Below are 13,718 nucleotides of genomic sequence, written 5' to 3'. Positions count from 1 at the left end.
ATACAGTGCACACACACACACAGGTACATCGGAACATCTTTAAACAAATAACCTGTAATGTTGAAGTATATAAAAAGAATGATTAAGAAAGTTTGACAATTCCCCGGTCTTCATGGACTGCGGTGAAGACTCCAATAGTAAACGGTAAAAATGACAATTAAATGCTAGTGGCATGGTTCCAATTCTAGATTGATTCATCTGTACTGTAGGAATTGTGAACCATTCACAGCTATTGCTTTCGCAGCTCTGGGACCTTCCTCAGTAACGCATTTACCCCCAAGTACTTACATTTACTTATTTGCTCATAACCACGTTATACAATAATAATTCTATGTTCGTGATACCATAGACGAACCATTATGTTTTATCTATGGTGGTACTCACCAATTTTTTTCTATCGGTGCTCAGTCTATAAAAAACCCCTCAACGTCTCTAGTATGGGTCTACAACATACAGTTCTAGAAGAATATACTAGAGACGTTGAGGAGTTTTTATAGACTGAGCACCAATATAAAAAAAATGTCTAGTACCACCATAGATAAAACATAATGGTTAGTATATGGTACCACATAGTCAATTTTTACCACGAACATAGAACAAAAAAGAAAATGGATCATAAACATAAACAAATAACGTAACTGGCCCGAACTAGTTTTTTTCTAGTGGAGCCTTGAACTGGCCCGAATAACCTATAGGCCTGGTCTAAACTATAATATTAATATATGGTTTGGCCAGTTCCATTTTAGGTAGGTAATGAAATAATGTTTACTTTAAGGCCGGTATAATTTGTTTATTTTTATGATCCATACCGCTTCTGTTCTAAATATTCCTGGTTAGTGTGTACGCACCATGTTGAATATACGTTCCTTGCGGAGCCCCGAGTTCCAAGCGCATGTCTCGCACCATACACCATTCCCATAAGATTTATCAGTGCACACATGTTTCTTGAAAGACATAAAACACGTAACTTAAAGTGCAAATACCCCCGCCGCAGCAAACCTGCAGACTAAGCGAATTTCAATTAACCTGATTGGATTTACACTAAAATGCCTCCATAAAAATAGCACATTTATTTCCTACTAGCAGAGTACCCGTCCTTCGTACGGGGTTGGCATATAAAAAAAGATTTTTTTTTTATAAAATGATAATAGTTTAGTAAGAAATAAAACATTTTCCAAATTTGATCAAAATATGTTCATAAACAAGCAAACTACAACAATTTACTTATTCTCCATAAGAATAACATGGGAATTTTAAATTTACAATTTTTTGGAATTTTCTCCGTAACCATTAGGCGCATAATAACACTTCAATATACTAAATTATTTGTTTTTTTAAGCTCTACAAAATGGTTTGGAAAGAAATTGCTAAATTTTATGTTTATGGGTCAAAAATGGGAAAAACCTATTTTTACCCCATAAAACCCCCCTTAAACCCCCGTTCCCATGGTCCGATCATGCTGGATTGCGAACTCGTTCAAATAAACGTAGGTTTACACGTTTGTACCAAATTTCATCAAAATCGGATCATTTTTGCTCGAGCTATCGTGCTAACGGACACACACATATATATATATATATATATATATACGGAACATTAAACTTACAGAGGTAACTGTTACGCAAAATTACTTTAGTTATGATTCGTCTTTCTATCTTCAAGAAGATGGTCTACCAATGGGATCTCCCCTTTCAGGACTTTTATCAGAAATCTTTATGACAGAAATGGAAAAATCCAAAATTAATAATGACACAAATCCATTCATAAACAACATTGTTTATTGGTACAGATATGTAGATGACATTTTATGCTTTAAAGGAAATGACAATGAATCTGAACAATTATTAACGTATCTCAACAATATTAATAAGAAAATTAAATTCACCAAAGAAACCCAACAAAAAGAAATCAATTTCCTAGATCTAACAATTTCCATTCAAAACAACAAACATTCTTTTAACATATTCAGAAAACCCACAACTACAGACATAATAATTCCAAAACATTCGAATCATCCATGGACACACAAAATTGCAACTTTTCATTCATTAATACACAGATTAGTCAACGTTCCTTTAAATAAAGAAAATTACAAGAAAGAAGTCGACACTATAAAATATCTAGCTGAAAAAAATGGATATAGAAGCAAAATGATTGATAATATGATCAAGAAGAAAATTAAGAAAAGAAATGAATTAAAATCAAACTTAGAAAACAATTCGAAACACAAAGAAGAAAAGAAATTCATGTGCGTCCCATACAACAACAATTTTAACAAAGCAATCAGGAAAACATTCAAACATACCCCAGTAAAATTAAGCTACAGAACAAAAAATAACATTTTTAAAATCATACAAAATAAAACCAACAATCCTATAACAAACAATACAGCAAATATATACAATGCATCTGGTATCTACAAAATTAAATGTTCTGACTGTGACAACTACTACATTGGACAAACCTATCGAAATTTTAAAGTTAGATTCAACGAACATATACAGGCATATAAATCGAAGAACAAAACATCAATGAAATCAAATTTTGCAGATCATTTACTAAAATCCAAACATAAGTTTACTAAGATCGAAGAAAACTTAACAATATTAGAAATTGAAAAAGACAGAGAAAAATTGAATGTAAAAGAAGAAATTAATATTTATATGAACTACAAAAATAACAAATCAAACATTTTAAATACAATGATTCCAAAATTGAATAATCCAATATATGAAAAAATAGCAAAATTGAGAAAATATTAATGAAAATAAGTACAACACATCATATAGTATATAAATTAATCAATGAAGACAAAATTATGTTACAAGTTAGAAAAGTTTTATAATATCATATGTTATTTATTTATTTACATATCTTATTTTGATTTTTGTTTACTTTGAAAATGGCCTTAGAGCCGAAACTATAGTCAGTAAATATTTTAATAAATAATTTTACTTGGGTACTAAGTTTATTAATGTTTAATCTTTATTTATATATATATATATATATATATGAATTTGAACGGATGGTGTTTTTGGCCTCTAGGGACCTCGAAACGAAATAAAAAATCGGTCCCGCGTCCAGGTCTTACCATGAGTACTACGGTAATAGCTTATTCCCTATATGGGAAATTCGCTAAAAGGTATACTTTAATTACCCAATGGCAACTAAAATGTATTTTAAACCATGATTATTAATCATATTTACAAAAAAAATAATAAGTTTACGTAGACAAACGATTCTATTTTCATCATCAGAAGACTGTTCTCAGACATAGCTTTTTAATTTTAAAAAGTTTTTAAGAATTTGCATGGAAAGCGTAGTTTCTATAATAAATTATATATGGTGATTGTTATATTCGTTTAAGGTTAAAGGGGACATGTGTTTTATTACGGAAGGTTGGCTACACTGAGATTGTCGCTCTGACAGACACAGTGCAGCCACTCCAATACGCTATACACACACTACCACTACCACTACCATCATGCTTGTACGTACACGTAGTACTGTTGTAGTGTTGTAACTGTACAGTCCTACAGTCGGCTCGGCAGTCGGCACTCGGCAGTCGGGCATCGGGCTCGGGTTCGGGCAGTCGCCGTGCGTTGTCACGTTTGTCCGTCCTTCTCCGTTTTTGTCAGTCGGTCAGCACCGTGTCGTGTGGTTCTTTCAACTGAAAACTGAAGCAGTCATCAACAGTGTAGCGAGTGAGTACTGGTGGTGTAGTGGAAGGATTTATACGTAGAGTGTTGACTGATCCTATTCGGAATGTCGGAAACGATTTTGAAAGAAGTTATTTTACCCGTGGCATTCAACAAGAAAGGATCAACTTTCGTTGACTGTGAGTTCGACAAGAAATACGAAGCGCAAGACAATTTCCAATCTAGTGTATTTTTTCTTACCGCGACAGTGAAAAAAGAAGATGCCAACATTAAACTTCCATTAGTGGTTAAATTTGAACCGGTAGACGAAAATATAAGAAAAGAGCTTAATACCAATGTCCAGTTTTTCAACGAGATTTTTATGTACGGCGATCTTCTTCCGGTTATTAATAAAAATTACATTTGCGAAAACACGTTTCCTACATTTTACTACGGAGTGGCTACGATAGTTGACCCGGATAAAGACGTTATAATTATCGAGGACTTAAGACCAAAAGGGTTCAAGTTAACAACGGAAAAAGTGTTCCTAGACATCCAACATTTACAACTAGCGATGGAAAAACTCGGGAGGTTCCACGCTCTTTCGTACGTCGCGAAAAAGGACAACCCCACGAAATTTTACGAAATGGTCGCAAAACTGAAGGAAACGTCATGGGACGAGATGAGGCCAGGTTGGGGAGACACTACTATCCGGAAGTGCTTCCACCGTGCAATGGACCCCTTGATCACCGCAGGTAAACACGAGAAGGTACTGCGTCGTCTGCTCTCACGACTAGATCGCCCAGGAGGTGTTGTGGGATTCATGAAGGAGTTGGTAGCTCCTGAGGAACCAACGGCTGTTCTTTGTCACGGAGATTTCTGTAGGAACAACATGCTGTTCAAGTACTCCTCAGAGCCAGAGGTCCCTGTGGATGTCAGGTTCTTCGACGTGGCTACAGCGCGTTACGCCTCGCCTGCGGTAGACATCGCGTTCTTCCTGTTGATGAACTCAACTTCTGCGGCAAGGGATGCTCACTGGGACTTTCTGCTGAGTCGCTACCATTCCTCGTTGACCTCAGCCGTGGCTGAAACATCACGTGACGTGATGGTACCGTCCTTGGCGACGCTGCAACAAGAATTGAGACTCAAGGCTATTTACGGGTTCGCCCACGTATCGTTCTTTCTCCCCATGATGCTATGGGGCGAGGCCATGGACATGGAGGCTATGCAAGACCTCACCCTGGAGGAGGTAGGTGACTTCAACGCCAAGCTAGGAGGTGACGAGGGGACGGAGCTGCTCAGGAACATGGTCGAAGAGTTGGTGCTAAGAGGTTGTTTGACATTGGACCATCCTTTCTTGAAAGACTACAAGGAATAGTTATCAGTAAGTTTATTTGTGTATCACTGAAGCTATTAAATGTAATTGTTAAGCAAAATAATTTGTATATATTTAATAATCCCAAAACATCTAGACCCCACATCATACCGATGTCATATACGATTATGTGGAGCAAATTTAAAAATTTTGAATTGAAATAAAAATGTATATAAATTATGAATTAAATAAATAAAGCGCTGAAAAGATGGAAAATACCCTAACATGGTTTTTTTTTTTCGTTTTAATGTTTGAACTATTCTATTGCTGTCAATGTAATTGCGACATTTTTGAGATAAAATACCTTTAATTATATCGGAGTAGGAATTTTCTTATCCAAGAAGCCCCTACGGGCCTTAACCTATATCAGAAAGGGGAGGTCCAGACTAAATTTGAAGTAAATCTGGTGGAAAACGATCGCTAAACGAACGCTCAAATGTAATAAGTGAAGTATCAAATTGCCATCATAGGCCATAAATAAGTATATTTCTGTGATGGTTCCGCATTTTTGAATTCGCAGTAAATTCTACAGAAGTGTTGCTCTCTTATCGTCTTTAAGGTTTTATTACCTGAATACCTACCGGTATTATGAATTTTTTGTCTACACAAAGGCATAGATAAGCTATTTAATGCTTTCTCAGCTGAGTTTGTAATACCGGGACCTGTTCAAACCGGTTTAAATTACTATCAGTGATTTTTTTGTTGTAAATAACAACTGAATAAAACTCGGAAATATGATCTGCAAAACCCAAATTGGGTTAAAAAATGTATCAAATATATTTCAAATGCGTTGACGAAATAAAACTACAATTTAATGATTTTTTGCAAAATCTGACAGACTGCGTTGTATTTCAATACGGCATTGTAAATTAAAAATGTTGTGAAATTAATTATTTTGAATGGAATTGACTCGATAATGGGTTTGTATGAACAGTAATAAAGTAAAATGGAGTCTAGTTTAATTAGTTTGAATACAGTTTTAGTTACGATCTTTCGTCATGGTTCTTGATCTTATCTTGACTGTGAGATAAGGTAATTTAAGTTCCAAAAGTCAGAGCCTAAGTGCAACAAACCTTATCTTAAGTCTCGGAAAGCCACAAAACAAATGACAAAATAAACATCCGGGTCTTTAAATAAAGTCTGAATTTGCTTTTCCACTTCACTAGAACCCTGATCTACATACGACGGCCATCTTTAATTATATTTTGTTTGTACTATAGGAATTTGTTTTGAGTTGCAGTATGACATTTATTTATTGAATTATAGTAGGCTTACTTCGCATCGATAACGAAGGTGAGAACGAAAAAACGATTTAATTCCTAAACATTACTTTCTGTAGAAAAACGGCAACGATGCCCTCTTTGATCACAGCATTTTCACCAAACTACCTATGTAACTACCTATTTTAGTTTAACTAATCGGCATCTGTGAAACTGTCAGAATAAAATAGGTTTAAACTTTTTGCAATGTAAACAGTGTAAGTTAAATGTATTCATGTAAAAATTTTGCTCATATCCTTGTATTGACATGGAGACCATTTATTTTTATTACGAATTAATGTCCATCTTGGGAACTTCAAGGTCTGAACCAAAAAAACATCAAGTGAAAACATAAAATAAGGGTCCCAACCGCAAACAGCATATTGTGGAATATTTCTAACTAATCTGTTAAGTTCATGGTACATTATGTTCCAGTAGTTTTATCTAAATGAAATGCAAAGCAGATAATATAAATTTTCTAAATTAAACATAAATGTACATGGTGTGAATTTTTTACTATTAAAAATACTGATGCCGATGGTCAGTCATTTTGTGAGTCAAGTTCAAGATGGACTGAAATTTAATAATTGATTTGATTAATCTGATACGCCTATGCTAAATCCCCAAATAAATAATTTAATACTTGTATGGTAAAGTAACCAAATAAATATATAAATGGTATGCCAACTAAAATTAAGTCTTTCAAACGAAATAATTATTTTAGAGACCAGAATGACAAGAGAGTATTTCAGGGTTAACTTTAATATCCTTTGTTATGTCACGGCGAAGGCGATCGAATCACCTGTTATTTGCTTTTATTGATGTCAAGGTCAGTCTGTGGTCGTGTGCAGATTCAGTGCAGCAGTGCTACCAACCTAGTCAATCTATCAAAATGTCCTGTATTTTATGAACCAATGTGGTCTATGGGGTTGGCAATAGTAATGCGGAGTTTGGCTTTTAAAAACCCAGCCACCGTAAATGCAGCGCTTCTAGGAACTGCAAACGTTAGTTTTGTAGATCATGATTTGTGTGAGTGGTTAGGCCACCGTTTAGAATTGAATGAACTGTGAACGGAATATATTTAATGTATCACACTGCATAAAGATTTGACGTAATATTTTATGCTCTGGGTGGAACTATATTTTCCTACCAATTCTCGGGAAATATAATTTTTGTTAAATAGTGCATTAATTTCGTGATGAAAATGGGCACACACAACACTTACAGTAAGAACTTTTTAGGAGTAAATAAACAATATTTTGCCGGCAAAAATAAGATGGCTGTCGTCTGCCGATGCTACTGTTGCATAATTATAATAGTTACATTAATACAACAGTAGACAAATAACACCATTCTACACAGCAAGACGTTGTGGAACCCATCTTAAGTTATCTATTTTAACAAGCAATTAATAGCAATAGCAATACAGTTGGCAGGAGTTGGTCCGGCAGAATTCGGACACGAGCGATGACATACGTCATAAAAGATATTGCTCAAAGAACAAAGACATTTTTATACTGAATTTTAAGGTTATTAATAAAATCTTAAATGTTTGTAAATTGAATTACAATGTTGAAGCATTTTTTTTTGGTAAAAGGTACTACTTTCAGAAAGTATGGAATATATTGGAATACAATAAAACGTTTTTACAAGACCATTTTTTAACCATACATTTGAAAGAGCGACCAAAATAATACTTTTTTACATACTGTAATGTCAAACAAATTTTATAAGCACTGGATGAGCTTTGAAATTCCTTTTTTTTAGAATTCTGTTACCTGCAAGACGAGCCACCAATAGACACATCATTGGAGCTCCTCACTCTAATAAAAATGGTGTGCTGCTAAACCAACCCTTAATTTTGGGACGGAAGTAAAAGTCACTCGGAGCAAGGACTGGACTGTAGGATTGAGGGAAAATCTCCCATTAGAACAAATGAATGACTGAATAAGATCTTATGCACAATTTGGAGTTAGAGGTTTTAAGGCATTGCAATGCAAAAACAAAATTATTGGTGTCAACTTTTGTTTTCCCATTTTTAAACTGAAATCACCATGTCTGGACAGAACTTTAATTTATTACGTTCTTTCTGTACGCTACATGATGGATTTTTATGGGTTTTAACTTTTAAGTTAGTGGCCAACAAAACTGTATTAAAGACCGCAACCCAGAGTGGATATTTCAAATGCAGCACACATTTAAAACTTTAATATTGTGACATTGGGCAGAACAAAAACACTTCCAATGTTACAGCAAGAGTCATCAAGGAGGTGAACCATGTTTGTACTAGTAAGTCCAATCAGCGTCAGACAGAAACATATCTTGCTTTCTGAATGGACCTTGTATTACTCAAAATCGTTGTGAGACAGTCACAGAATGCGCTAGAGTCTAAACTTCTATCTCCTAATTTTTTGTTGCTGACATGGGTGATGGGTCATATTTGCTATAGCTCATAATAAGTCATTCTATTAGTTCGACTTTGTAAAAAGTTTGTTTATTCAACATAAATTACAAATTTAGATTAGCACAAATTTTCATTGCATTATTTCATACAATTATGGCAGTGTACTATTTCCCGTATTGTAAAGAGGTTTCACTAAGTTATAAGATGTTTTTGGACCATTCTTAGCACTCATGGCTCCAGAAATTAAAATTCCTTTATTCTCAAGCACTTATCAGTTGTTAGTACTAAGCTTACCAGAATTGCTCAGACACATAAAATTTATTAAAACTAAAAAGTCCAAAGTGTAGGTTTAAAGCAAAGGAATAATTAGAACAAGTTTTTATTAAGTGAATTTGGCTTGCTATGATCCTGGGGTTGCCACCCATTCCGATTCTGTCGGCACGTTCCCTTATGCCCGAGTTTATGCTTATGAGCTTATGTTAATCCAGGGGGAGGGAGGGCACATCCCGATACCTAACAAAAGGTGGCAACCATGCATGAGCCTTTATTCTTGCAAGATTATATTTTTTAGTTTAAAATCACACTTGGGATAGGACAAGATGTTTAGCTCCAAATGGTAACTATGACGTTAGTTTTGCCATTGGCTTTGGATGTTGGAGTAGGAGACATTCCATTTACATGAAACGGCTTAAGTCAGTGTTATTAGTAAAAAAATTAAAAAACATAGCGGAATGTGCAGCTATGGCAGTTATAGAGTATTTGAAAAGTTATAGATACATAATGGACACATAAAAGATGCTATGCTCATAATAAGTTGCTATTTTAGTTTTGAAATAATTATAGACTAAAGTTTGTTTGAAAAAAAAAATCAACAGCAGCACACTTTGACAGATTATACCAATATTATTAATCCTAAAATTGGCAACTATTTCAACATGATATATAAAAATAATTTTATCTAGTTTAGTATGTCAAAGGTTTAAGGAAATATCTAAACAATTCAATTTAAAATCATGTTTAATTTTCTCATACATAAATTAACTAACACATCACTGATGGTAGACAGTTTTATTAGTATAATAAATACAAAACTATATCCTATTTATTTTATTAGGTAACAGAAATACTTTAATTTCATTCAATGAATTATCAAAATAAAATTACTTACATCCTGACTTTCTATTGTTTGAGATACACGTTTGTCAGCAACTATAAAACTTCACTTGTTTTAAATAATTCACTACTCAAAGAGCAAAAAAACTAGTTTCAGGATTAAAATAGCGAGTAGAAAAATTATTATAGTAAATACGTTATAAAAATAGAAATATTCATAGCTCCACTAACTATTGATTTAGAAACTGATATTGGTCAAATGAATTCACTAATTTCAAGATAAAATACACTACTCACAGAGCAAACACAATTTTCATGATGAAAATAGCCAGTTAAAAAAATATCTAATGTATACCTGAAAGGTATGGCAAAGAAAATACACTAAGCCTAACTTAACATTGTACTTCATTCATTGTTGACTGTGCAAGTCACATAGTATTTATTCTACTTCATCTACTAAATTTTGTGTTGCACACACATTGTTGGCAGTATGACAAGCTTAAAGCTAAACTGATATCACAAGACGAGTAATGCATAAATGAGATCAGGTGTTCAAGTAATGGAAGACTGAAGTTGCTCGTTAAACTCCGTGTACAGTCTTTGTGCTTGCGGACTGGAAGCCATCTCGTTGAGAACCTCTCTTAGTAACGTCATTCGATCAATTCCCTGGAAGACATAAGGCATGGAAAGGGAATGAGAAATAAACAATCTAATCAATGTACAGTTATTGATCAAACATACCCTCTATAAGATTTTGGTTGAGATAAGAAGCAAGATACAAAAGATTATAGAAATCCAGTTTGATTACGAACAAATTCAGCAGCTTTTTGATGGTTCAAATCTGGACCTTAGTAATAAACCGAAACATAATAATCAAATCCCAAATTGCAAAACCCATACACAAAAATTCTTTACTTATTGACTGGTTAAGGTTAGAAAAATTACAAATGGTAACAAAATGTTGATTAAGCAACCAAAACTGGAAGAAACGTAACTCCTGACCCTGACATATTAACATGAATGTGTGACAAATACACTTTAAACTAAAAAAAAAAACATCAATTATGATTTTAAAAAAACACTGAAATTAATTCAACTGATTCAACTATGTTAACATGAAGCTAGGCTTCTCTTTAATTACTATAAAACTCTCATCGTAAGACACAAAAACTAACTGTGATATTACGTTACTAAAGTTATCACCAAACCACATGGAACAATGCAGGAGTGCACTGTTTGTTTGAAAAGTTGATATTGGTTGGGTTAAGTAAAAGGTAGTGCTCGAGTCACAATTGATTGTGACCAGGCCTAGCACAGGATAATTATTTAATTTACTTAAGGCTTTGACATAATCCATTCGTGATTTGTGGGATTTGAACCAGCTGGACCTTGGAGACCAAATTCCCATGCTCTCTTACTAGATCAGCTCGCTCCTAGACCCGATGGTCCATTACGAAATATTCAATTACTGGTGTTGGTTGTGTTTGGGCAAGTGTGTCATTGCCCCAACCTAGAAAACACTTAGCATTTGACAGGGTGACATTGTGTTTCCTAGCTGATTTCACACTTACCAGAGGGGTCGGGTTCCAGAGACAGTTGGGATCAGACTCACAGGCCTCTCTCATCAGTGTCTCACAGATCAGTCGCAGCCTACTTTCCAGGCCTGTAACACGAAAACAATAAAACAATGGGGAATGTGGAGAAAATATAAAGGGAAAAAGCAGCACTACAATCTTGGAAAATGACTTAATCTAACTCTTTTATTTCAATTTTCACTGGGTCAGAAGTGATAAAAAGGGGTCATCATAGGTCAAGCTATATCTAAATCTTAAGGCCCCATCAATGTTGATATTATGTATACATCTAATAGTAAAACAAAATAAATGAAAAATTTCTTTGGATGGAAGAATATTTCATCTCTGACTTAATATACTTCAGGGTTGCCACCTTTGGTAAGGGAAAAAATCGGGGCGGCTCCTCGTTATACTCATAATTGGAAAGTGAAAATCGTAAGTGCCGAGCCAAAAATTAGATATTCACCTAATACTCGGACATGAGTGAAACACTAAAAAACTATTAAAGGAAGAAACTAAAACCAAACAAATGCATACCAAATAAAGGATATTGATGGAAAATATAGATTATATCTATCAAAAGTTGCATCACTTGAAACCAACTGAGGTTACTTTTAAATTAGTCCTATTTAGGTGTGTGTGTATGTAGGATGATTCTGAGGTTTATGTTTAAAATATGTTAATAGATTGTGAAACAAATTCTTATATAATTACAGAAACTTTACTTGGTATATCAATATGTGAGTGTTACTAGCCTAGTGGTTAGCGTCTCGAGCTTAATTGCAGGAGACGGGTTCGATTCCCGACACATCAACAAAACACATAGGTTTGGACTGCTTTCTCATAAAGCATTTCAAATAACAATCTCTGTTTCATCGCATCCAAAAAATTCCACCGGCAAAAAACCATGTAACCCAATATGTTTACCCAACGAAAAAATGTCTGATTCACCCTGAGTATACAGCTGGTATCACACACAGCTGGGTACAGCTGGTGCTGGTCCAGGTGGAGCTGGTATCTTTATCTGGTGAAGATAAAATTGTGATGGCTGAGATGTCAATTTACTATGTTTGTCTGAGTTCTGTTAGTATTACAGCCAAAATAAAAAATGAAGTTACACGGTAGAGTGAAAAGTTAAAGTTTCCACAAAGGACAACACAATTTTCAAGCTAAGTACGTAAACTGACCGTCTTGTAACAGGAAGCGGACGTAGGTTGTGAGCCAGAAGCGATACTCCGTGGCGGACGCTAGTGCTCTACATATCACAAGCTGCTCCTCCAGATAACCCTGCGTACAAACACCGGTGTTGTCTTGACGATGCATCAGACTTCGCTCCAAACTGTCACACAAAACATTCACGTTAATATAGAGGATAGCAGGCTTACCTCAACCTATATGGGAAAAATTTCACTTGGGCGGATGAAATACAATACTTTGTGTACACAAAAATTAGAATATTTGGACTTTTTCTGTTCACCACTATATAATTTGTATGGAACAATACACAATTGAAAATTTAGGTTATGTGTTTGATTCAAACCTAACCTAGCCTAAATCAAATTTGTTGGTAGTTATATCATTACAAAAAAAAAAATTTTTTTTCACAATTAACAGAATAGGTTTGAATATTTTACTGTCACCGACAGTTTTTGAGTAGGAGAGAGTTGTATTCAGGTCTGATAGTAAGTAAGAACGTATGATAAGACATTTGTTAACAGTTGGGTCAAAACTCCTTAAAATCTAGGTTCTTGCACTCTATATCCCATAATTACAATATATATACTTTATCCAAGCATTTCACTCAGAATATTTCTTAAATTGGCAAGATAAAACCGGCATAATAATTGTTAATTTTATTGGAAAACAGCTGAGTTGTTTAGTGTTTGCCTACCATCAATAGGCTGCTGTTTTAATCCCAAGACAAATTACAAGCTTTTTGATTGTTCAAAACAGGATCCAGGTATCCATGATCATTTGGCTTTCAAAAACAGCCTGTCTAATGTAACAGCTGTTCTTATTCAGCAACAAAGCTTCACAGATCATCTCATTTGATTACACTCTGCTAAAAACACTAATATTCAGCTTAAAATAAGCACATGGGTGGTGTTGCTGTCTCTAGTAATAATATGATTACCTGTTATGACAGTATGACTGAGCTGTACGTAGTGGCACAGTTCCGTTGTCAGGAAGACTCTGCCACGCAGACTGGAACGACTTCTGTGTGTTGAGCACAGCCGCATCTTTATTGTCAGCCATTCTCATCCTGCACAGAAACACGTCCATGAAATATACATTACTTGATCAATACTGTAGCCTAATGTGCGGTGGCCTCGATCATAGTTTGTATAGTTAGTA

The 13,718-nt window shown here is 34.6% G+C and overlaps 2 protein-coding genes across 2 annotated transcripts in view; one reads left to right on the top strand and one right to left on the bottom strand.

The window, feature by feature from the left end:
- The first annotated feature begins 3,569 nt into the window (after positions 1–3,569).
- LOC129002741 (uncharacterized) lies at positions 3,570–5,071 on the top strand. The gene has a single exon (XM_054430768.1). The coding sequence runs from the start codon at positions 3,766–3,768 to the stop codon at positions 5,014–5,016; it is 1,251 nt and encodes a 416-aa protein (XP_054286743.1). The 5' UTR covers positions 3,570–3,765; the 3' UTR covers positions 5,017–5,071.
- Positions 5,072–9,702: 4,631 nt separating this feature from the next.
- LOC129003408 (protein HIRA homolog) overlaps positions 9,703–13,718 on the bottom strand; it is a 38,555-nt gene continuing 34,539 nt past the window's right edge. The window contains exons 16-19 of the mRNA XM_054431700.1: positions 13,498–13,626; positions 12,551–12,702; positions 11,361–11,452; positions 9,703–10,455 (exon numbers count right to left, since the gene is read on the bottom strand). Of these exons, the coding sequence (XP_054287675.1) occupies positions 10,342–10,455; positions 11,361–11,452; positions 12,551–12,702; positions 13,498–13,626 (487 nt within the window). The 3' untranslated portion in view covers positions 9,703–10,341. The remainder of the gene's footprint in view (positions 10,456–11,360; positions 11,453–12,550; positions 12,703–13,497; positions 13,627–13,718) is intronic.

This window comes from Macrosteles quadrilineatus, unplaced genomic scaffold (assembly GCF_028750875.1).
Source record: "Macrosteles quadrilineatus isolate MER2022 unplaced genomic scaffold, UCM_ALF_1.0 Scaffold_9__3_contigs__length_116548681, whole genome shotgun sequence".
In the NCBI taxonomy this organism is placed as follows: Eukaryota; Metazoa; Arthropoda; class Insecta; order Hemiptera; family Cicadellidae; genus Macrosteles; species Macrosteles quadrilineatus.
The sequence above is the reverse complement of the archived record's forward strand: the minus strand, read 5'-3'. Positions and strand labels throughout refer to the sequence as shown.